Source organism: Sus scrofa, chromosome 1 (assembly GCF_054392235.1).
Source record: "Sus scrofa isolate SSC_HxYL_T2T_F1_AM1 chromosome 1, Sscrofa_HxYL_maternal_Yorkshire_Landrace_v2.0, whole genome shotgun sequence".
Taxonomy (NCBI): Eukaryota; Metazoa; Chordata; class Mammalia; order Artiodactyla; family Suidae; genus Sus; species Sus scrofa.
Window position 1 is genome coordinate 251,709,237 of NC_139383.1, and position 21,726 is coordinate 251,730,962.

Consider the following 21,726-nt stretch of genomic DNA (forward strand, 5'->3'; position numbering starts at 1 on the left):
GAGAGAAGATGGCTCAAGCCTGCTAGCCCCCAGGCCTAACTCACAGAAGCCAGGAAACTGGCATTACTTTTTGGTTCTCTGATAAGATTAGGAGGGTGACAAGGCCAGAGGATGTATCTCTGGGGAAAGAGGCAGAGCCATGGGGAGAGCTTAATACACCTCTGTCTTTGGGATCAAGCAGTCAAAAATTAGCCAAGGTCAGCCACCAGGATGAAATATAGAGACACATACATACTCACAAAGTCACGTGAGCAAAAAAGAGTCCACTTCTGTTTTCCAGTATCGGGGGGGGGGGTAATTATCAAATTAGTCCAATTAAATAAATAAATTCTTCAAAGCAGAGAGAGTTTCCAGAGGACAATTCTTTGTTGGTAGCATGTTTAAAGTTAGACTTTTGTAACAAAAGTCTAAGTGAAAACCAAACAATATGAAACACAAAACATTTTCTCAAAAGTAACCCAAGCATTTGGGGAAACCAGCTTGACAGAGGCGAGTGGGGAGAGACAGCCTGTGAGCACATTTTTAGTGTTCGAGAGGCGGTAGAGACACTGCCAGAAGCTGGGTTTCTCATGTACTGTATTGGCAAAACAGCTTTTGTTTGAACCTCTTTGATTCTCCTAACAGTTAAGACTGTATTGTGCTCTAACGGAAAACTGGATAGCGATTCGTAAGATGTCTGCATGATGTTAGGTAATAAGAGTTTCTTTCCCAATAACTGGTGGTTTGACCCTCCCAAGGAAAAAAAAAAATTCAAAACACAGAGGAAATATGCCTTACTAAATGCATTTGTGAGCTGGCAAGAAAGTAAGAGAATCTCAGGCCAAAATCCTAAGAGAATACTAAGTGAAAGAAGGAACTGGGTTGGACTACTGAGCTGGTTGTTGCTCTGAGGGCATGGATTGAACCAGGTGGACTTGAGCTACTGTTGTCTGGCCTCACAGAGGGCAGGGAATCACAAAAATACAGAGATCAGGGCTGTCCAAGGCCCCTGAACACCCTGCCCACACGGATAAGACCCCCAAGGTCCGCACTCTCAGTAAAAGTGTAAGCCAAAAATAACTACTAACTCCATCAACCACGAGCAAGTTGCAAGAAGCTGGGCGCTGAGCAAAAAAAGGAAAGATAACATCATTGCTGAGCGTCTGGGACCACATGCTGTCCCTCATGTAGTTTGAGGCCCAAGTTCATATCACATGTGTGTTCTAAACAGTAAACACATTAACAAACACTTGGGCAAAAGACTTGGACAGACACGTCACAAACAATGACATGCAAATGAGTGAAAAACACAGATGCTCAATATTTCTTCTGAGTTGAAGAGATAGAGACCAGTGGTCAGGGAACCTGCAGCTGCTAGAATTTGCAGGGCAGAGTTCTGAAAAGGAAGAAGCTATGGGGAGTGTTTAGAAATCTGCATGGGGAGGGGGGCACCTGTGTGAGTCTTTGGTTGCATACGTGGAGTGAAACCTCACAAAGCCGGCAAGAATAACTTTAGAGGAAAGGAAAATTAGTGAGAAGCTATAAAATAGACAATTCTCAGGGTTCAGACTAGGTCAGGAATTATTTGCATTTTCTCCAGCCAGAATAGAAACACCTTACTGAATGTATAGAGCATTTAACAGAGATCCCAGAAAGGCAGTACCTTACAAGAGAGGCAAAATTAGTCTTAGAATAATGGCTATTTTGGACTTGTCCTAAAGGAGTTTTAAAGTAACCTCAGAAAGATCAACGTAATCTGCAAGTAAGCTAACTGTCAGAAAAAATCCAAGATTCTTTAAAGGAATACTACAACAAAATCAAGCATTCTACACCCTAACATTGACAATGTCTGGTATCCAATTTAAAAAAAATCACTAGAAATAAGAATCACAGGAGAGAGAAAAATGTGAGCCCAGAATATCAGTAAACAGAGACAGACTCAGAAAGGACAGAGATCATGGAGTTATCTGATAAGTACGTACATTAAAACAGCTATTATAATTATGCTTCATATGCGTAGAGACAGAAAGAAAAATGTGGACATAGTGAGAGGAGAAATATAGTAAGATTTAAAAAAAGAATGAAAGGAAGCATCTAAAGATGAAAAATTCAATAAAATAAAGCATCCAGACGTGGAGCAATAGGACTCTCATTCATGGCTGGTGGAGATGCCGAATGGGATAGCCACTTTGGAAGATCGCTTGGCAATCGCTTACAAAACTAAACATACTTTTATCATATGGTCCAACAATCAGGCTCCTTGGTATTTATCCAAATGAATTGAAAAACTTATGCCCACACAAAAACTTGCACACAGATGTTTATAGCAGTTTTATCCATGATTGCCAAAACTCGGAAGTAACCAAGATGTCCTTCAGTAGGTGCCTGCACAAATACACTGTAGTAACTCTATACAATGGAATATTATTCAGTGCTAAAAAGACATGATGAACTATCAAGCCATGAAAATATATGAAGGAACTTAAATGCATATTACTAAGTGAAGGAAGTAGATCTTAAAAGGCTGCATACTGTGTGATTCTGACTACAGGCCATGGTGGAAAAGGCAAAACTATGGAGACAGTAAAAAATCAGTAGTTGCCAAGTGATAGGGGGAGGGTGGGGTGAGTGGCTGAGCACAGAGGATATTTAGGTCAGGGAAACTACTCTGTATGACACTGTAATAGTGGATACATGTCATTGCACATTTGTCAAAATTTATAAAATGCACAATACCAAGAGTGAATTCTAACATTAACTATGGACTCTGGGTGGTAATGATGTGTCAGTGTAGGTTCATTGACTATAACAAATGTACCACGCTGATGGGGGATATTGATGGGTGGGGGAGAGATTACGCATGGAAAGGCATATTTGGGAAAACTATCTAATTTTTGCTCAATTTTGCTGTGAACCTAAAAAATTAGTATTCTTATCTATTATTTATACTTTTTTAATTTATAAAATATAGTTTATAAAAAAAGCAGAGCGAAAAGCTAGATTACCTGCAAAGGAGAAATTAACTAATATCTGATTTGACAAAAACAATAGAAGCCAGAGACAGTGGAATGATGTCCTAAACTGTTGAGAGAAAACAATTATCACCCTAGAATTCTACATCCAATGAAAACACTATCCCATAATAAGGATTAAATATAGACATTTTGGTCAAACAAAAACTAAAATTGTTTGCCACTAGTCAACTCACACTAAAGGGAATTCAAAAGGATATACTTCAGGCAGAATGAAAGTGATTTGAGATGGAAAGTGAAAAAGGTGAAAAGAAATGAAGATCAGAAAAGGTAGTAAAAAGTATTTTCTGAAATAGCCATGCTTGTTCCTCTCTTGGTCTCTATGCCCCTTTGCAAGGTGATTTTGCAGCTTTTTTTTTTTTTTTTAATCAAGAGATGTAGTATAGGGAGTTCCTGTTGTGGCTCAGTGGGTTAAGAACCTGACTAGTATCCATGAGGATTTGGGTTTGATCCCTGGCCTTGCGCAGTGGATTAAGGATCCACTGTTGCCATGAGCTATAGTGTAGGTTGCAGAATTGGTTTGGATCCCATGTTACTGCAGCTGTGGTGAAGGCTGGCAGCTGCAGCTCTGATTCGACCCCTGTCTTGGGAACCTCCATATGCCACAGGTTTGGCCCTAAAAAAAGTGGGGAAAAGAAAAGGTGAAATAAGCACATGCATTTTTATTTATTGAATTTTAAGGTCACACTTCCTAAACAAAGTGTCTTTTAAAGTGTGACCTGGTGACACCTGCAGCTGATTCCCCTGGGGATGTTTATTACCCCTGGACCTCCTTCAGATGAACTGGAGCAGACTCTCTAGGGCTGACACCAGGAATCTGCATTTTAAAAGCCTCCCTTGGTAATTTGGAGATATTTTAAAGCTTTGGAATCACACTTACAAACTTGTAATTTATTGTTTCATTCTAATGTAGCTTATTTATTTGTTTATTTATTTTGGGTTTTTTTAAGGGCTTCACTCTCAGCACATAGAGGTTTCCAGGCTAGGGGTCGAATCAGAGCAGCACCTGCCGGCTTATGCCACAGCAACAGCAACACGGGATCCATAATCCACTGAGTGAGGCCAGGGATCGAACCTGCATCCTTATGGATACTAGTCAGGTTCATTTCCACTGAGCCATAATGGGAACTCCTCTAATGTAGATTATTTATGGATCTGTGGCTCATGGAAATTTCCTCTAAATATCCGGAAAAGAAAATGTAAAAATAGTCTGTTTCTCCTTCCTGTTCCTCAGGTTCCTAATGAACATATTCAAATTCATGGAAAATGTGAAGGACCTGGAAGTGTGTCATAGAAGATATCCCAACCCTGATTAACTGAGGCTCTGTAAGGCAAAGGCACAGTATACCACGGACATGAATGCAGATTAGAATCACACAGAGCCGAAAGGGGATGGGCAAAGGAAATGACATTACCAAATATTTACTATGTTCCAGACACTCTTCAGACACATTACGTCATTTCAGGGGCCCAAGACATGTGATTCGATCCCTTTTATTTATAAACAGAGCAGGTACTATTGCATTTCCATTTTAGAGATGAATAACCTAATGATGAGAGAACAGTCACTTGTCTGAGACAAATCATGCATTCATTCACACAATTAGTATCTTTTGAGCTCTTATCTTAAGCAAGAATATTGAGAATAGAGCAGCAAAAAAGCAGTCTAGAGGCCTCAGGTGTCACAAGGCCCTGACTTACCAAGTAACTCCAATGAAGAAACTGGAACTGAAAAAGTAGATCCCTGCTGGAGCCTGGCAAAAGCAGGCTCTCCTAGGTTGGCCTGCCTGCTGCAGGGAGCCAGTGGAAAGCTTCCTGCTGGTGGTTTTAGGCAGCCTCAGAGAGCAGGCTAGAACCTTCCTTTCAGCAGCAGCTGCATCCCTGGGTAGATGGTTCAGTGTGTATGAATACCAGGCCCTTGCCTGCCCAGAGGAGAGGAGCAGGTGAGGGATGTAGAGAGAGGGCCTAGAAGTAGAATTTGAAGGGGGAAAAGAGGGAGTCCTAAATCTTAATATATCCTCTCACTAACTTTGGAAGATTGATACTATTTCATTTTGTATAGATGAAGAAGTGGAGGCTCAGAAAGGTTAACTGAGTTAACTGAGTTGCTCAAGCCAGAATGGGAATAGTGCCAGTCTCAGATCTCAGCTTCAACACCCCTACCCTGCCTCTTTACTGCTCAGGAGGGAAGTCTTCACAGGCTTGTAAAATACTCACGGAGTATCGCTAGAGTAATTACAAATCAATACTAGAGGCTGGTTCTGAGTCCTGCTACCAAGGTTTATTTAATTCCAAGTTCAAATCACACAGAAAATAAAATTTTCTCCTTAAAAGGTTCTGTGGAAAAATGTTCTCTGTTCTGTGTAACAGCCTTCTCGGTTGTGTTTGTGTCTGAAGAGAGGACTAGTCTGACGGGAAGAATTACAAATCTGGAGCTCATTTTGGCGTCCCAGAGGGAAGGTGGGTGGAGCGTCTCACAGTAAATTAGGAATTCAGAATGAAAACGTAGCCGAGTTTATTTGGGTTTCTAGTGACACCTCAGAATTATTGTGCAGGCGTGTCAGAGGCAGCTCAAACTAATGACTGCTCCTCCTCCGCCCCGGGGGTGCTGCGTGCTAAGAACAGGAATCCCTCTCCTTTGGGCATAGGGATGAGGCTCTTCCCTTGCCCCGCAGAATCAGGAAGGGGGAAGGGGAAAGGAGTGTGGTTTGGAGCCCAGTCTGGGTCGGCTCTGAGTTCCGGAGAGGGGCGGGAGGCAGTTTGGGGGTGTGTCTGAGCTCAGGATCTGAGGTCTGAGGCCAGGATTTGGAGACTTTCTGGGCCTAGAATTTTGGGGTGGGTATCTAGGTTTTGGGTGGATGTGACAGCGGGAGGAAACAGTAGACTGGGTAATATACGAAAGGCACTGAAGCAGCATCGTGGGGCGGGGATTTTGAAAGTTGAGACGTGGATATGGGGAGGGGAAGTTGAAGCCTGCCTGATGGTACTAAGGATCTGGATGAATGTGGGGAATTGATGGTGCAGGGCTGTGAACTGGGGTCGGGCTTAGTACCACATCTTAGGTGAGAAGAAAAGAGGCTAGGAGAAAAAAGCGTCGAGCAGCCACAGCCTTTTTCCGAAAGCAACTCATACCCAGACACACCCATCGCTCAGCCCTTAGCTCTTAGCCCTTAGCCCTTGAAGGCGGGAGCCTCGGCAGCGTCTGGGCTAGACCCTGCCCCCACCCGGCCTCCACGGAACTCGGAGCTGCTCCTGCTGGGGCAGGGGTCTGGCTGCCCGGCCCCCCGGGAGTTTGGGGGCGTGACCAGTGAGCGGAAGCCTGCGGCTCTGGATTGGCTGCCCAGCGGGCCTGTGGGCGGTGCTCCTGGGTAGGTCCCGCTTGGCCGCTTGCAGACGGCGGGGAGGCGGGGCCGGCGGGAGCCCGACAGCCAATGGTCGCGCGGCCCCCAAGCAGTTACAAAGGGCCGGAGCGAGGCCGCCTCGGCGGCGGGGGAGGTGGGGCGAGGCGAAGCTTGTTGAGGCGAGGCGGCGGCCGGGCCGGGCCGGGCCACAGGCAGTGGCGGCGGGACCATGGAGGTGGCGGCCGGTGCTTCGCGTTCCCGGCTGCTCCTCTTCGTGCTGGCGGCGACGGCCACGCTGGTCCCGGAGGCGACGGGTGAGCGGCGGCGCGGCGGAGCTGGCGGTGGCTGCGGGGCGCGCCGGCCGGGCCCGGCCTCTGGCTCGCTCCTTCTCTTTCTCAAACATGGCGCGGGGCCGGGGGCGCAGGTGGCGGCGCCCGGGCGGAGGCCGGACTTTAAGTGCCTGGCTGCCGCCACGCGAGCCGCGGGCGGGAGGCCGAGGCGGGGCGAGGGCGTGGGTTCTAGCGCGGGCGGACGTGCCCGGCAGCCCGCGGCCGCCCGAGCTGCAGACTCTGAGGGAGGTAGCGTCGGGCGGAGCCGTCCAGGGTTGGGGGCTGCCCTCTGGGAAGCGAGTGGGCGCAGGCCGAGGGCCCCAGGGTGCGAGGCTCTCCTGGACTTGGAGAGCTGGGGCTGCCCCCGAGTCCCCGCTAGTCGCTGTGTGGCGTTGTCCCGGGCACCGCACCCAGAGCTGTTAGGTGCTTCAGGCTCCGGGGGCCCGGGCGGGGTTGGGGGCGGAGGGGGCTTCCAGGGCGGAGTGTGAGCTCCAAGTCTCCAGGGCCTCCTCCAGCAGTGGGAGGGCGCGACGTGTGACCCCCGAGTCAGCAGAGACCCTCGGGTCAGCAGGCCTCCCTGGCCTTCGGCGCCGGTCTGACCCAGCCGAGAGGGGCTGCTTCCTCATCCAGGGGTGGCTTTGGAATGGGAGGTGCTGCGAAGCTTTGTTTGAGGACAAGGAGGCACTGAGATGTGCGGAATGTTTCTTCTTTTCGTGCGTCTGGGGAAGTGTTGAAGTGAATCCACTAACCAGAAGGCTACAAATTGTTTCGTAGTAGAAACTTGAACGTTTGCTCACTCTGCGGGGTTTGGAATGTTTGAATGGAAATGACTGAGTTGATCACACGTTTTATTTCCTCGAAGGACCATCTCTAGAGATGTTGCATTTCTTGAGTGACGGTAGTTTTCATCAGTTGTCTGTATAGCTGGTTTTCAAGGGAGAATGTTTGCTGCATTTTCCAAAATATAAATTGGGAAAGGGTATGTGGTCATCATCTACCCCGTGGAGGGAGGAGTGAAAAACTTTGTTAGCATCCCAACTATAATACTAGAAACTGAAATATAGAGCCTTAGTATAAGCAACTAAAATAAGTTTCTCTTTCTGTAACTGAACAGCAAATGCTTTTGAAACAAAAAAACTCAGTACTTAGGGTGCCAGATATTACTATAAGCAGCTGTCTAAAGAAGACCTTACTGTGGTATAGGTGCATAAGGTACACCAAAAGTGTACTATCTAATCCTCACGATCCCTCAGGGCCCAGTGGCATTTGCCCCATTTTATAGATGAGAAAACTGAGGTGTGGAGAGGGTTAAGTATCAATTACTAAGAGCTGGAGTTAGGATTTGTACCAAGGGTTCAGTGTTTGCAAAACCTATACGTTTTAAGATACACACTTAACTGTCTGGCGAAGCCCATTTTTCTTTTTTAGTCCTCTAATGAATAATTGATTTTTATTATTCACTTTTAGATTTTGCCCTCATAATTAGAAAAACAGGCTGGCTTTTTTCTGGCTCCTAGTACATTTTTGGAGTCCTTTCACACCTGGCCTTCATTAGAGGAAACAGTGAATTTTTGACATTGGCCTGAGAAGGGGGTCAAGACAGGTGGGAGAATCAATATAGATATGCATCAAGCATAAAATTAACTCGAATAACACAGTTCACTCTTTTCCACCTAGCTTAGCACACAGAGTGTTCCTATATTCAAGTAACAATATTGGACTTCATTAATGTACAGAGCATGGCTTAGTCTGTGCCCTGGAGGAGTTTATAGACTACACTGGCATGCAGACAAGACAAAGCTGATCCAGGTGCTATCATCCTTAAGTCTAGACTATCTCAACTGGTCTGCCTGCCCTGGTAGGTTACGCTGATGTTTCCATTTATCCTTTCATACATTCTGAAGAAGCTCAGATCTTTTTATTCATTTATTTTTAATTTTTTTTCTTTTGCAATCATATCCATGGCATATCGAAGTTCCCAGGCAGTGGATCAAATCTGAACTGTAGCTGCAGCAATGCTGGATCCTTAACCCACTGTGCCAAAGTGGGAACTTCTCAGATGTTTTTTAAAATTTATAATTTTAAACTCCTTTCTAAGAGTTTGTAGTTGTTCCCTCATTGTCCAGGTTATCAGTTTTGTATTTCTTTGCCCAGCTTCTCTCTCCAACATAAATTTCTCTAGGGAAATTGGTTCCTTGTCATTGGTGCACAGTTTAGTTACCAGTATGTCTGCTTATGTACCCATGTGAGTGTGTGTTCCTTTCTGCTCTTTCATAATGTTTTCTTTGAAAATATGCCTGAAACTCAGCTCTTCTTTACATTAATGCTTCTTGAATGTTTCTTCCCCTCATTGGATTCAGCTGTCAGTTTAGTCCTGCCTCTTTTCCCTACCCCCAAATCCATTTGCTTTTCAGTATTTCTCTCGCTTATAGGCTGCTGCCAAGCTAATCTTCCTTAGCCATCCTCTCAAAGGGTTTACAGGATTTCCCATTTGTACTCAGTGCTTAGAGCAGTACTTGAGGCTTATGATTAGGGCCATCACTTAGTACCCAGAGATCTCACATCCCACTACTGCAAACCTTCTGTTTTCCCATTCCTGTGTTTTCCCTCCCATTCCTGGCTTTCTAGTCTTTTCACTACATATTTCATTTTGCCTCATTTGGAAGTATGAGGAGAAAAGTTCTCAATGCTGACTTCCTGTACTGGTTTAGTTTGTGAACTCTACTTCCCTAAACTGTATAGCAGTAAGCTTAGTGTTGTCTGTTTCTATCATCTTGCACTGTTACATACTCTGGAATATAAGTGCCCAGAGAGCAAGGAACATACCTTTTATTTCCTTTGTGGTCTTGGAACCTAGCACTATGTTTAGTATTCAGTTCCTCTTAAATGCTTGTCAATTAAATGAATTTCATTTATCTTGAATATTCCTTTAATACTTATGCTGTTATATGTAAGTACAGTTTATAAGTATTTATTGAGAATTCTGTTTATACACAGGAAAATTATGTGATGTGAAAGAAGCAGTTGGTTATTAGTCCCAACATCTAGTTATGCAGAAAATGGGAATGGTACTTATTTTGACTAATTTATGAGATTGTGAAGATCAGGAGAGAAAGTTGTATTGGAGTTTGATGTTGCTGTTTTGTATTGTTATTAATAGGAGGGCTGATGTTCAACCAGCAGTTCCCACTGGGGCACAATGTGTTTATTTGGTCAGACATCCTTTCTGATTGGCTGGTACCACAGTGGTGCTAGTTGTTAATACTTTTAATATCACCCCTGCAGAGTGGCATCTGTATTTAAAGAGGGAAGTGAGTAGTCTAGGCTGAAGTGACTGGGGGGAGGCTTCCTGGGCACTTTAGGACTTAAACTGATTTTGATGGGCTAGAATTCATTTGTGGAGAGAGGGAGATTTGTTGAATGTTAAGCTCTTTCTTTGTAAACTGTGTCCGACAACTCCCCCAGGGCAGGAAGCAAAAGGTTATGTTATCTGGCTGGCAGGTTAGTCATTGTAGAGTTAATTTCCTTATTTTGCACTATGGGGTTTGAACATACTAATCATTATTCCCCCCCCCCCATGATTGGTAATCTAAGTGGGATGAGTAAAGGAGACTAATACTGTGGGATGCCCACAAGATCTAGGCATTCTAACAAATGCAAGCCATAAGTCACTCAGTTTACAAATGGAAAAACATAACTCAGGTTAGTGAATTTCTCAGGATTGGACAGAACCAGGACAGAAACTAGTTTTTCTGATTCCATATCTTGTGTCCTATATGGGACTTTAAAATATGAGGGACTTGGATGGGGCGGGGGACGGGGGGAGAACAGGGTTAATGGAGTGACTTACTTAAGTGAAGTTACTTTGAATTTCACAGAGCTTAAGGAAAGTGAGTTCTGAAAGTGGGAGGGAGGTGGGAATAATTACAGATTATAAAGTCTTCAAGAGGAGGTCAGTACCTTTTTTTATACTGCTGTAAAAAGGACCTAAAAGTAGTCTTATAGTGGTTTGGAAGAAATTTTGTGTTTAAGTGAAATGGGGTGTAATTGAAAGGCCTTGTACATGGTTAGGTTTAGAATTTTAGATGATCTGCTTTGTTGTTGAAATTAAATGGGGAACTGACACGGTCAAAATAACCTAAAGGGAGCTAAATCTAATTCCTGTGGGGAAGGCTGCTCCTGTGAAGACTTGTTGAAAGCTTTTCCTAGGCCTAGTTAAAAACAGTTATCTGAACTCAATACCATTCTTGCAGTACCACTGTATTGCATCAGATATGTTCATGTCTAATGAACTGAGTTTTGAAAATGCCAGTATCCTATGTTTGGCCCTTTTGATGTGAGAACATCTTTTTTAAAATCACAGAATCCCCTGCACATGTCAACAAATCCTCATTCCTTTTGTTCTTCTTTCTTGGTGGTGGCTTACATAATACAACTTTCTCTGAACAGATGGACTGTGGTTTGATATCATGTGATTGGGTCACATCTTCACTTCCTGCTTCTAGAATTGAGGGCAGATGCTGGTATGCTTCTCAGGGGTTTTTTTGTGCCTTGTCCCATAGAATTAGCTCAAGAAAACTTTTGTAATCTTCTCAAAATTTATAGTCTGTATTGATCCAGCCTAACTCCACTACTTAGGATAATATTTAATGCCTTTTAAAATTAATTTTCTCAATATCAAATCCAAGCAGTCTCCATAAATATTAGGATTTACTGCTACTGAATTAGATCCAGATTTAGCTGTATGTTTAGTTTTAGCCCAGATACTACAGGTAGGTTTCTTATGGTTACCCTTATTTTATTTTTGGCCACATCCTTGGCATATAGAAGTTTCCAGGCCAGCGGTGGAATCTGAGCCTTGCAGCTGGAGCCTACACTACACCTCTGGCAATGCAGTATCCTAAACCCACTGCTCCAGGCTGAGGGTCAAACTGCTCTGCAGAGACACTGGATCTTTAGCCTGCTGTGCCACAGTGGGAACTCCAGGTTGGCCTTTTTTTTTTGATATGGATTTATGATTGATCGACTTGTAGGCTTTTGCCTCAGACACTTTTCCAAACAGTGTAAGTCTGATTGGTTTTATGGGTCTAGTTTTGTAGATCAGATCTGGCCTTTTGTAAAGCTCCTCCTTTATTTTGGAAATCTGAGAGGAGTGCACATTATAAAAAATGATTTATAACTTAAGAAAAAGTACTTGCAGGATATATACACAGGTTGCTTTGACATTTCTTGAAGGTTCAGTGGCCCTTACATCATTTTATCAGTCTGAGAGGAATATAAGAATGTGCTGGGAGTTCTCCTTGCCTTGTCTCATTTAATTTTCATAACCAACCTTGGATGAGAGCTATATAACAGTACAAAACTTCTTACTTATGTACCAGCTAATTTCCAAAAGCCTCTTTAAGTCCATTTGTTCCTGGGTCCAGGTGGCCACTGCTCAGGAGATAACTGTGGATTTTGATGATATTGGTTCTAACCCAAGATTCTTTTCAGCTCTCATAAACATTATCCAAGATGTTAATATTTTGTCATTCTTCTCTTAATTGTAAATACATTTGTAAAAGGAAGACACTTTGAGATAGAACAGATATTTACTAACAGTAATCCAACCATTGAGACTCAAATGATTGTGCATTACTGTTACCTCCATCTGCCTGGGTAGACAGAGTTGGCAGGATTTTGCTCAGATTGGAGCTTAGTTTATATATATAAAAGTTTGTAAATAGAAGAACTTTATGTTTCCATTTTACGGATCAGGAAACTAAGGTCATGATGGTAATGAATGGTGGAGCCAGTGTTTGAGCTTTCCAGAGTATGTACTTTTTCCTGTACATCATACTGCTTTCATTCATAGTAAATATCTTGTTTTGGTCATTTCATTGAGAAAGTTTTCTTTTTCTTTAGCATGCTCCTTTTTTTGGAACCATGATAATTTGCTTCACTTTGTTTTTATTGCAGTTTGCCTCTTTGTAGCTACAGGTTACTCAGATGCTTTCAGTCTTTCTTTGATAATGTATTTTTAGGTAATTTGAATCTCTCCAGTGAGTCTAATGATAGTTGATCTCTCACTATTTGTATTGATATGTATTCATAGCAAACTCTTTGCTTCTCAAATTAACATTAGCACAGACCTGAACATTTGAATTGAAGAAAGGAAAAAAATCTAACACTGTCCGTCATTAATATTGTGGCTTATTCTACCCCATGCATTTTTTTTTTTTTGGTATAATATAACCATTCTTTAATCATTCTGTCTCTTTCAGTAGTTTATCAAAGCTAATAAGTATGCTTTTAAGATGGCAGAGGTTTGTTTGTAGAAGATAGATCATTTAATCTTAGCAAATATTTTAGTAATGGCAACACAATGGGAAGTATAGAAAAAGAGGCAGTCTTGATTTCCGGGGCTGCAATGCTGGGGAGATGATGAATACAGATTCAGTAATAGCAAGCACAGGGACTACTTTATAGAATTGATAGGACTTGATCTCATGCCTTGCAGGATAAGTAGGGTTTAGAGAGGATGGAGGGTGACATGTATGAATAAGGAGCATGCTAAATTCCAAGACTTTATTTTGAGGGGAGGAATGGAAGTTCATGATGTAAAGGGTGGGCTCAGAGATTATGAGCCTTGAAAATTAGTTGGATGGTTTTAATGTGGAAAAAGAATATCTAACTGTACTACAGAGAAATGGAACAGGGTGGCTCTCTAGGAGATTTTGGAGTTGGTTCGATGGTACTGGGAATGGAGTGAAAGGGTGGCTCTGTGACATTTCAAAGAAATCAAAGGAGCTGGTAGTAGGGCCTATACAGGGCTTTTCCCTTGCCTTCAGGCTCTTTCCCCAACATATTTGCATGACTTCCTCCCTCATCTCGTCTGTGTGTTTGCTCACATGTCACCTTTTTCTCAAAGAGGCATATCCTGACCACACTTTTTGTAATTGCCATCATCTCGCTTTGCTTTCTTTTTTGTAACACTCCCTTCTGAAATTCTGCATTTACTTAGCATATTTACATCTTTACTATACTTATTGTCTGCTAATTACTAGGATATAAGCTTCATGAAAGTGGATATCTTTGTTTTGTTCATCAGTGTATGAACAAAGTGCAAAGAAAGTGCCTAGTGCATCACAGGCACTCAGTAAATATTTGTTGAATGGCAGTAGCTCTTAGCTGTAAAAAGGTAGGGTACAAAAGTTAAGGATTCCATAAAATAAAAAAAGAATGGCTCCAGAGTTTTTACTAGATCCTAGATAATGCCTTTAACTAGTAAGGATTTTGGTGAGATATTGAGGGGAAATGAATTCTGGTTTGAGCATGTTGAGTTTGAGGTGAAAGTAGGATAGGCAAATGAAATTGTTCAATACAGCAAAAGACTGGAATGGGAGAGGACCTTAGGCAGAGAAATGATTTTGCCTTCCGGCTCATTCTCTTTCTTTTGGATTCTTGTGCCCCTAAAACCACCTACAGTGGAGTATTTATTTTGACTGAATTCCTAGCTTAGATCTGGAGTCTTGCTCAGTTAACTGTTAAATTATTCCCTCCTGGGTTACCGGTCCATGTTTTGTTACCTGCCTCCTTCCCACCCCCATTCCTCCTGAGCCAAATAATGTATTTAGATTTATTTGTGATCTTCTGATTCTATTGAAATTAGCCTTCAGGAGTTCCCGTCGTGGCGCAGTGGTTAACGAATCCGACTAGGAACCATGAGGTTGCGGGTTCGATCCCTGCCCTTGCTCAGTGGGTTAACGATCCGGCGTTGCCGTGAGCTGTGGTGTAGGTTGCAGACGCGGCTCGGATCCTGCGTTGCTGTGGCTCTGGTGTAGGCCGGTGGCTACAGCTCCGATTCAACCCCTAGCCTGGGAACCTCCATATGCCGCGGGAGCGGCCCAAGAAATAGCAACAACAAAAAAGACCAAAAAAAAAAAAAAAAAAAAGAAATTAGCCTTCAGGCTGTGCTGCTTTCTCTGCAGTAGTATGATTGACTTTTGGGGAATCTGCTCTGGTTTCTGGCTGAGGTAAAAGAGAGGGAGTTTCTTTTTGGAGACCTACATTTACTCCACTGGCTTCAGATCATGGTTGTGATGTTATAGGTGTCACCTTTACTGTAGCCTGGAGCTCCCTGATGGCAGTCTTGTTAAATGTTTTTCATGCTGCTGTTTTTCTCCATGAACCAAGTACTGGTGCAGTTGTACATGTCTCTAGACCATCTTTACTTTTTTCTTTGGATTGATCTAACTTATTTGTTTTCCTTCCAATTTTGAAGGCATTTAAATCTTGTGACTTGGTTGCCAGAAATGTAATAAAATCCTTAGGAGAGTAGGCATGAGAGTCCCCACATATTTGCCTGGGATTAGATTCTAATCACTGTATCTCTCTGGGACTCATTTTTCAAAGGAAATAACACCTAACTTAAATGATAATTGTGAAGATAATATGAAGTAGTTTTATAGACTATCTAGCACATAGCCTGATACTGGCAAATATTCAGTAAAAGAGACATTATATATTTAAATAAGTGAAGGAATGATTTTTGGAAGTGGAAATACATGTCTATGGAATGAGGAACTGTGATTAATTGGTAGACTTGAAATGCATATTTCACTCAGAATAAGAAAGGACTTTCTTTCAATGGGAGCTGTCATAAAGTACTCTCGATTGGCTGAATTCCTAGCTTAGAATTCAGTGTAAACCAGTTGTACTTCAATTAAAAAAGAGGAATTAAAAAATAAAGTGCTCTGTTCCCTGTCACTGGAAATATTTAGGCAGAGGTGGGAGGTGGAGGTAACCTCCTGTCCAAGAAGTTGTAGAAGAAATTTCTTGCATTAGATAAGAGAACAGAATTGTTTATCTCCAAGCTCTGTTTCTACTCCAGAGTTCTGTACTTTAACTTGCTCACTGTTTTTAGCCAGCATTACAGGCTCTCAACTTCCCTAACATTAATGGCTTTAAGCTGAGCACTGTTTTGTAACTTTATCTTATTGTATGGGAAAAATATATTCAGTGACTGGCTTATACTCTGGCCATTTTCCAGGGAAGAATTTAGGAAGCTTGAAGTAAAACATATGCAATAAGACCAAAACTAGTGATCAGGAAGATAAGAACCAGAAAGCAAAAGGGGAAAAGAAAGAAAACAGCCGTTAAGTTTGCGCTGAGGAAAGCTTTAGTAGTAGATACAGTAGTTAAGCTTTGAGTTTTCTAGCAGTGAAGGCAATAAGGGAACCCTAAAGTTTTCATATGTTTCATTGTCTCTTGCTGAGAACACATTCGTGAGGCTGCCACATTCCTTAACCGAATGAAGTCCCAAACAGGAAGATTGCAGTGCAGGGAGAATCTCCACCTTGTCAGACTTTCTGGACCTGGCAACCCTGATTCTTGTTCTCACCCTGTCTTCTTTTAACATGTTTGAGGGTTCATTTTAGTACTGCTACTGCCATTTTTCTTCTGGACTCTAAGGACATTCTAGTTTTACCCTAATGCCAATGGAACAGGTGATGTAAGGCTGGAATGTTTAAATCAAGCTTTTCTAAAAGCTAGAGGATATTGAATAGAAAGCAACATGAAACTATTCATCCTGCTTTACAAAGACTTTGTCTTCAGGGCCTTATCTTTTGGCCTGTGTCCATTTGGCAGAGAGTCTGAGTACTGCCACCAGAGTGAATACAGCCAGACATTTACCGTTCTTCCCACAGGCCCAAGTCCAGAGAATGTCTTTGCTTGGGTTTCCTGTTTGAAGAGCTGCCTCCTTTTCTGGGTGATGGATATTGGGAATGATGGCTTCCTTTAGGAGAGAAGGCACTATCCAGAGAGCGTGGCCCTACCCTATGTTGGTTGAGTAGTAGCACCAATATGCATAAAAAAGATACCTATGTATGTTACCATAAAGGACATTCTTCGGTTAGAGGCATGCTGATTTAACTGGGGAAAATAAGTTTCTCCCTGCTCTTGAGCAGAATCTATTTTCCAAATCTTTGTATAAGGGACTTTGGGGGAAAAGTGAAGACTCTGGGTTTATCACTCTTTATGATTTGAGTGGATTCACCTTCCTTGCTCATTCTGCTGTTGCTGGGTTACTTTAGGCCTGTTCCAGTGTTGCCTTGTTCTAACCAACAGGGCTGAACCTCCTTATTTTTGTTCACTTGCTGCAGGATAACCATTCCATCTAGATTTCCTAGGTGTGAACCTCACTGATTACATAATAGTGTGTATTTATAGTTCTAGGACACCTTGTGCAGGCATCCTGTTACATTTCTACAATATAAGATCTTTAAATATGTATGGAAATACAAATAGCTCCCATGGAAAAGAGCAGAAATAAATGGCTTTTTTTTTTTTAAAAAAAACTGGAAATGAGGGCCAATATACATATTTGAGGGTGCCGAACTTGGAGGAGACAGTTAAGCCTGAGGAGGAGTACAGAGATAAAAGCAGCAACAGTGGCTTTTCATTTATATAAACACATACACACAATATGTGTATGGGGCCTTTATTTATTTATTTTTGCTTGATATATTCATTCCCAAACCAAACCATGATGTGCTGTAATTGAGTCTCTTTGTTTAGCACATGGCTGTTGATTTGAGTACTTTCTCCAATTGAAAAAAATGACATTTTAATTTTGTTATTCAGTGTACAACAGATTTAAATAAAAACACCAAGATTGTGTATTGTAGATTTCCTTCAACAATAATTATATGTAATTATTTTACAAAAATAAACAAGTTAAAGTAGTTCTAGCTATTTTATCTCATTTCACATTTGGAGAAAAATTACAAACCAGGGGCTAGAGTTTGCTCATGTTTCTCAATGAGGAAAGATAATTTCTGATTGCTAGCTTCAGCTGGTTCCACCAGAGCAGTGAACAGTTGATGCTAGTGAAGAGCACTGAGCATGTGGAGAGGAAGTGCAACTGGAAATAGGTCAGGGTGGCCATGTGCTGCTAAAACAGGTGACAGTTTCACGAGTGTGGTATCTCAGAAATTTTAAGGAACCTGTGAAGATTAAATGAGATTGTGCATGTAAAACTTGGAGCATACTCCTGGCACATCAAAAAACATGAAGTAAATGATAGTTATTATTAAGAAAATTGCTTTTCATAGATTCATAGAGTTTTAAGACTAGAAATGACCACGAGACCATAGTTATCATTTTGTCTAACTGTATTTTACAGGTGAGGAAACTGGAGCTCAGATGTTACTTGGTATTTCAGGATAAGCAGGATAATTTCAGAATAATAATTCAGCTAATGACTGAACAGGAATCTGATTCCCTCCTCATTGCAGTTTCATTTAGCATCCCTTTTCTGACTCAAGTTCCCTTTAGGGAGAGTCATTTTTCAAAAAATCACCTAAATTGTGGAAGATCTTTTTAAATACCATCAAATCAGACCCTTAACAGATGGATGCCTAGGTGGATAAATAATGATAAAATCAGCACAGCAGAGTAGTAGCAGTTACAGAATTTAGGTGGTGGGTATATAGAAGTTAACATTTCTGTTAGTTTTTCTGAATGTTTGAAAATGTTTGTAATAGATTGTTGCGGGGGAGGGAGGGGCTGAAAAAAATCTGAAGTTATCTCCTCACCCCAGATATGTTTCTATTACCAATTTCTCTGAACATGGACAAACCAGCAATACTTGCTACAGCCAAAGAAAATAAAACACCAGAGATCCAGAGCCCTCTGGTGTACACACTCTAGGACCTTTCCTTTACATTCTCCGGGGACTTAGAACCTCGGGTCTATCTCAAGTTTTTCTTTTTCTTTTCTCTATCCATTTTTTTTTTTTTAAATTATGAACGGTAGTTGTGTATTGCAGATTTGAAATTCCCTACTTGCCAACAAACAAGCCAGTTAACACAATTAGCACTATAGATAACTTTCCTATAAACAAATCCTTTTTTTTCCTATTTGTTTTGCTTCTCCCTTTCCATGGTAAATTTTTCTTTTGTTCTTTTCTTTCTTATTTTTAATGCATTTATAATCTTGTCTTTCTGTTCTCATATAGTTTTTTTCCCCTAGATCACAGTTATTTCTTCCTCCCTATCCTTTAAACAAACAAACACACCAGGCCACATAAATATTCTTTTATCTTGGGCCTCTCTTCCCTTTCTTATATGTCAATTAAGTTTTTTCAGATCCAGCCTACCCTTGCCCTATGATGGGAGAAGGAAAAGGAGAAAGTTTCAATAATTGGGTTTCGGGAGTCAGGCAGAAACCTTAAGGGATACTTTTCAAGGACCAGCAGACTTGAACGTAGCTGTGCATTGCAAACAGATGATGTACTCTAAGGAAATAGCTGTTCTTAGCAATTGGGTGCTTGCATCTAATTTAGCTATAGAGCTCCTGGAACTTGAGAAAAAAATCTCATGGAGCAAATGGGTATAACCACCTATGAACCATTCTAAACCACAGCTGGGGCCTAGTAATTATTGACTTAGGTATAGACATCATAATTATATGCTGTCATATACATATGCTGCATAATTCTTTATAACACAGTTCTGTGCTGTATCGTCTATTCTCCAAAGGATAAGTAACATCAAGCTTTGGCAGACTCTTATATTTTAATAACCAATTTTCTGCTAGTCTTCTTCAGTAACCAAAATGCTACTAGCAATTTGAAACCCATATTCATAATGCTAAATCTTGAGGTATAAAAACTTTATTAGAATGGTTACAGTATATCCTCAGGCTTTTTTTTTCTACACACACACACACACACACACACACACACACACACACACGCACGTAGTTTACGTAGTCTTAAAAGGGTAAGCGTTCTTCTGAAAGGAGTTAAAACGCCACCAGCTGCTTGCATCCTCATGTCCCAGGGAGACCATGATTCAAGGGTTGGAAATACTATAACAATATAAATTTAAGAGCCTCTCCATTTGGGCTGGGCCTTTCTCTCCTTGCTTGGTTCAGTTTAGCTATATTCCTATAGGAGACTGTAACTAGAATTGAACTGCTTTCTTTAACATTTTGTTTAACAAGGAAGATGAACATTTCACACTAGGGAAGGCAGTAAAGTTCAAGTCTGTGTAACTCTATGTGTGCTTCATCAGGTCTCAGATTTCTAACGGTATCTTTTTTTTTTTTTTTTCCCTTTCTTTTGCAAAGGGGTGGGAATGACATGAAGCTAAATACCAAGAGACTCAATTAAGAGTAGAAAATGTTGGAATTGCCCAGTGGCTCAGCGGGTTGAGGATCCATCATTGTCACTGCTGTGGCTGGGGTTTGACCTCTGGCCTGAGAACTTCCACATTTTCTGGGCACAGCCAAAAAGAAAAAAAAAGGAGGGTAGAAAATCTGATTGCTTCTGTGGAACAGGAGATGGAAAAATTGAATGTTGGGGAGTTGTTACAATTTTTTTTTTTTTTGTAACAGTTTTGCAGAAATATTTGACACCTTACACTGTGTGTGTATGTGTGTGTGTGTGTGTATCTTCAATCCAAATAAAAAAATAAGTTAAAAAAATTAATTGTTGAGTTCCCTGGTGGCCTAGTAGTTAAAGGATCTGCTGTTGTCACTGCTGTGGCATGGGTTCAATCCCTGGTCTGGGAATTTCTGCAGGCTGGGGGCACTGCCAAAAAAAAAAAGAAAGAAAGAAAAATATTATTTAGCCAAAAAAAAAAGGGTAAATATATGGTAGTTATTAATCCATAAATGCTTAGTAAATATTAAGGGTTGAATTTCCCTGTTGAAAAGACACAATCTTGGATTGTATTAATACAAACCCTGAAGATGCAAATCTAGCAGTATTTTTCAAGAGACACTTAAAATGACATCAAAGCTTGAAATAGTAGAATAGAAAAAGGCAAATCTGACAAAAATAAAAAAGTCAACATGGTAAGATTAGTACCTGACAAAATTCCAGCCACTAAAGGAGTTCCTGTTGTGGCTCAGTGATAATAAACCCCATTAATATCCTTAAGGATTCAGGTTCCATCCCTGGCCTTGCTCAGTTGGAGATCTGGCATTGCTGTGAGCTGCAGTGTAGGTCACAGATATGTCTCTGTTGTGGCATGGCTGTGGCTGGGGTGTAGACCGGAAACTGCAGCTCCAGTTCAGCCCCTAGCCTGGGAACTTCTATATGCTGTGGGGATGGCCCTAAGCAAAAAATAAAATAAAAAATATAAGCCATTCAAGTATTACAGAGAAGAAAGATGTGTTTTATTTTGATAAGAGCTACTGTCTCTCAAGATGTGTCATGAATCTATGTAACCAACAAGTGTCAAAATATATAAAGGCAGAACTGTTGAAAATACAAGATATTAATAAATTCACTCTTTATAGATTAAGAAAGCGAGTATTTGGGAGTTCCTGCTGTAGCACAGCAGGTTAAGGATCCAGCATTGTCTCTGTGGCAGCAAGAGTTTCATCCCCAGCCTGGTGGTATGGATTAAGCATCTGGCATTGCCACAGCTGTGGTGTAGGTCAGTCTCTAGCCCAGGAAGTTCCGTATGTCGTGGGTGCAGTCAAAAAAGGGGGGAAAAAGCAGTATTTGAATAACATAATAATAATGTTTTCTAATTCTGTAGTCATGAGTAATATTCTTACAAGTATTTGCACATTTTTCCAGGAGATTGATGATTTGGAAATCTACAAAGAAAATTCAAGTTAGAAATTAACAATCCCTTCCCCCCAAAAAAAGCCAAAATAAAATCATGTATCTACTTGGAAATGTAAGATTATTCCAAATAATCTTTGGGTTGAAGAAGTTAAAAGTGTAAATTATGTACCATTTTGAAATGAAGAGCCCAGTGGGAGTCTCAAACCTAGTGGGAGTTCAAACCTAAAGAAGTACCACCCAAAGGAAAATTAGAAAGTAAGAATATTGAAAGTCAAGCTAGAGAAAGAATCACTAAGTAAATAAATACACAGAAAATAAGGATTTAGAAAAAAATTAAGAAAAATAGATTTGATCCATAAAAACCCCAAATTGATTTTTTGTAGATGCATTATTAAAATGACAAATATTTGGTAAATCCCCAAAAGAAAAAGCCATGAATAGAAAAATGGCAAAGGAGAATGGTGTCTTTTTACTGA

General features: G+C 41.2%; 1 protein-coding gene and 1 long non-coding RNA gene across 2 annotated transcripts in view; both read left to right on the top strand.

The window, feature by feature from the left end:
• Window positions 1–6,493: 6,493 nt before the first annotated feature.
• The window catches only part of TGFBR1 (transforming growth factor beta receptor 1), a 58,779-nt gene continuing 43,546 nt past the window's right edge, over window positions 6,494–21,726 (top strand). The window contains 1 exon segment of the mRNA NM_001038639.2: window positions 6,494–6,666. Coding sequence (NP_001033728.2) covers window positions 6,582–6,666 — 85 coding nt within the window. The 5' untranslated portion in view covers window positions 6,494–6,581.
• LOC146407110 (uncharacterized) lies at window positions 10,146–20,493 on the top strand. The gene is made up of 2 exons (XR_014824888.1): window positions 10,146–14,341; window positions 14,631–20,493. It is a non-coding gene; the product is annotated as an uncharacterized LOC146407110 (long non-coding RNA).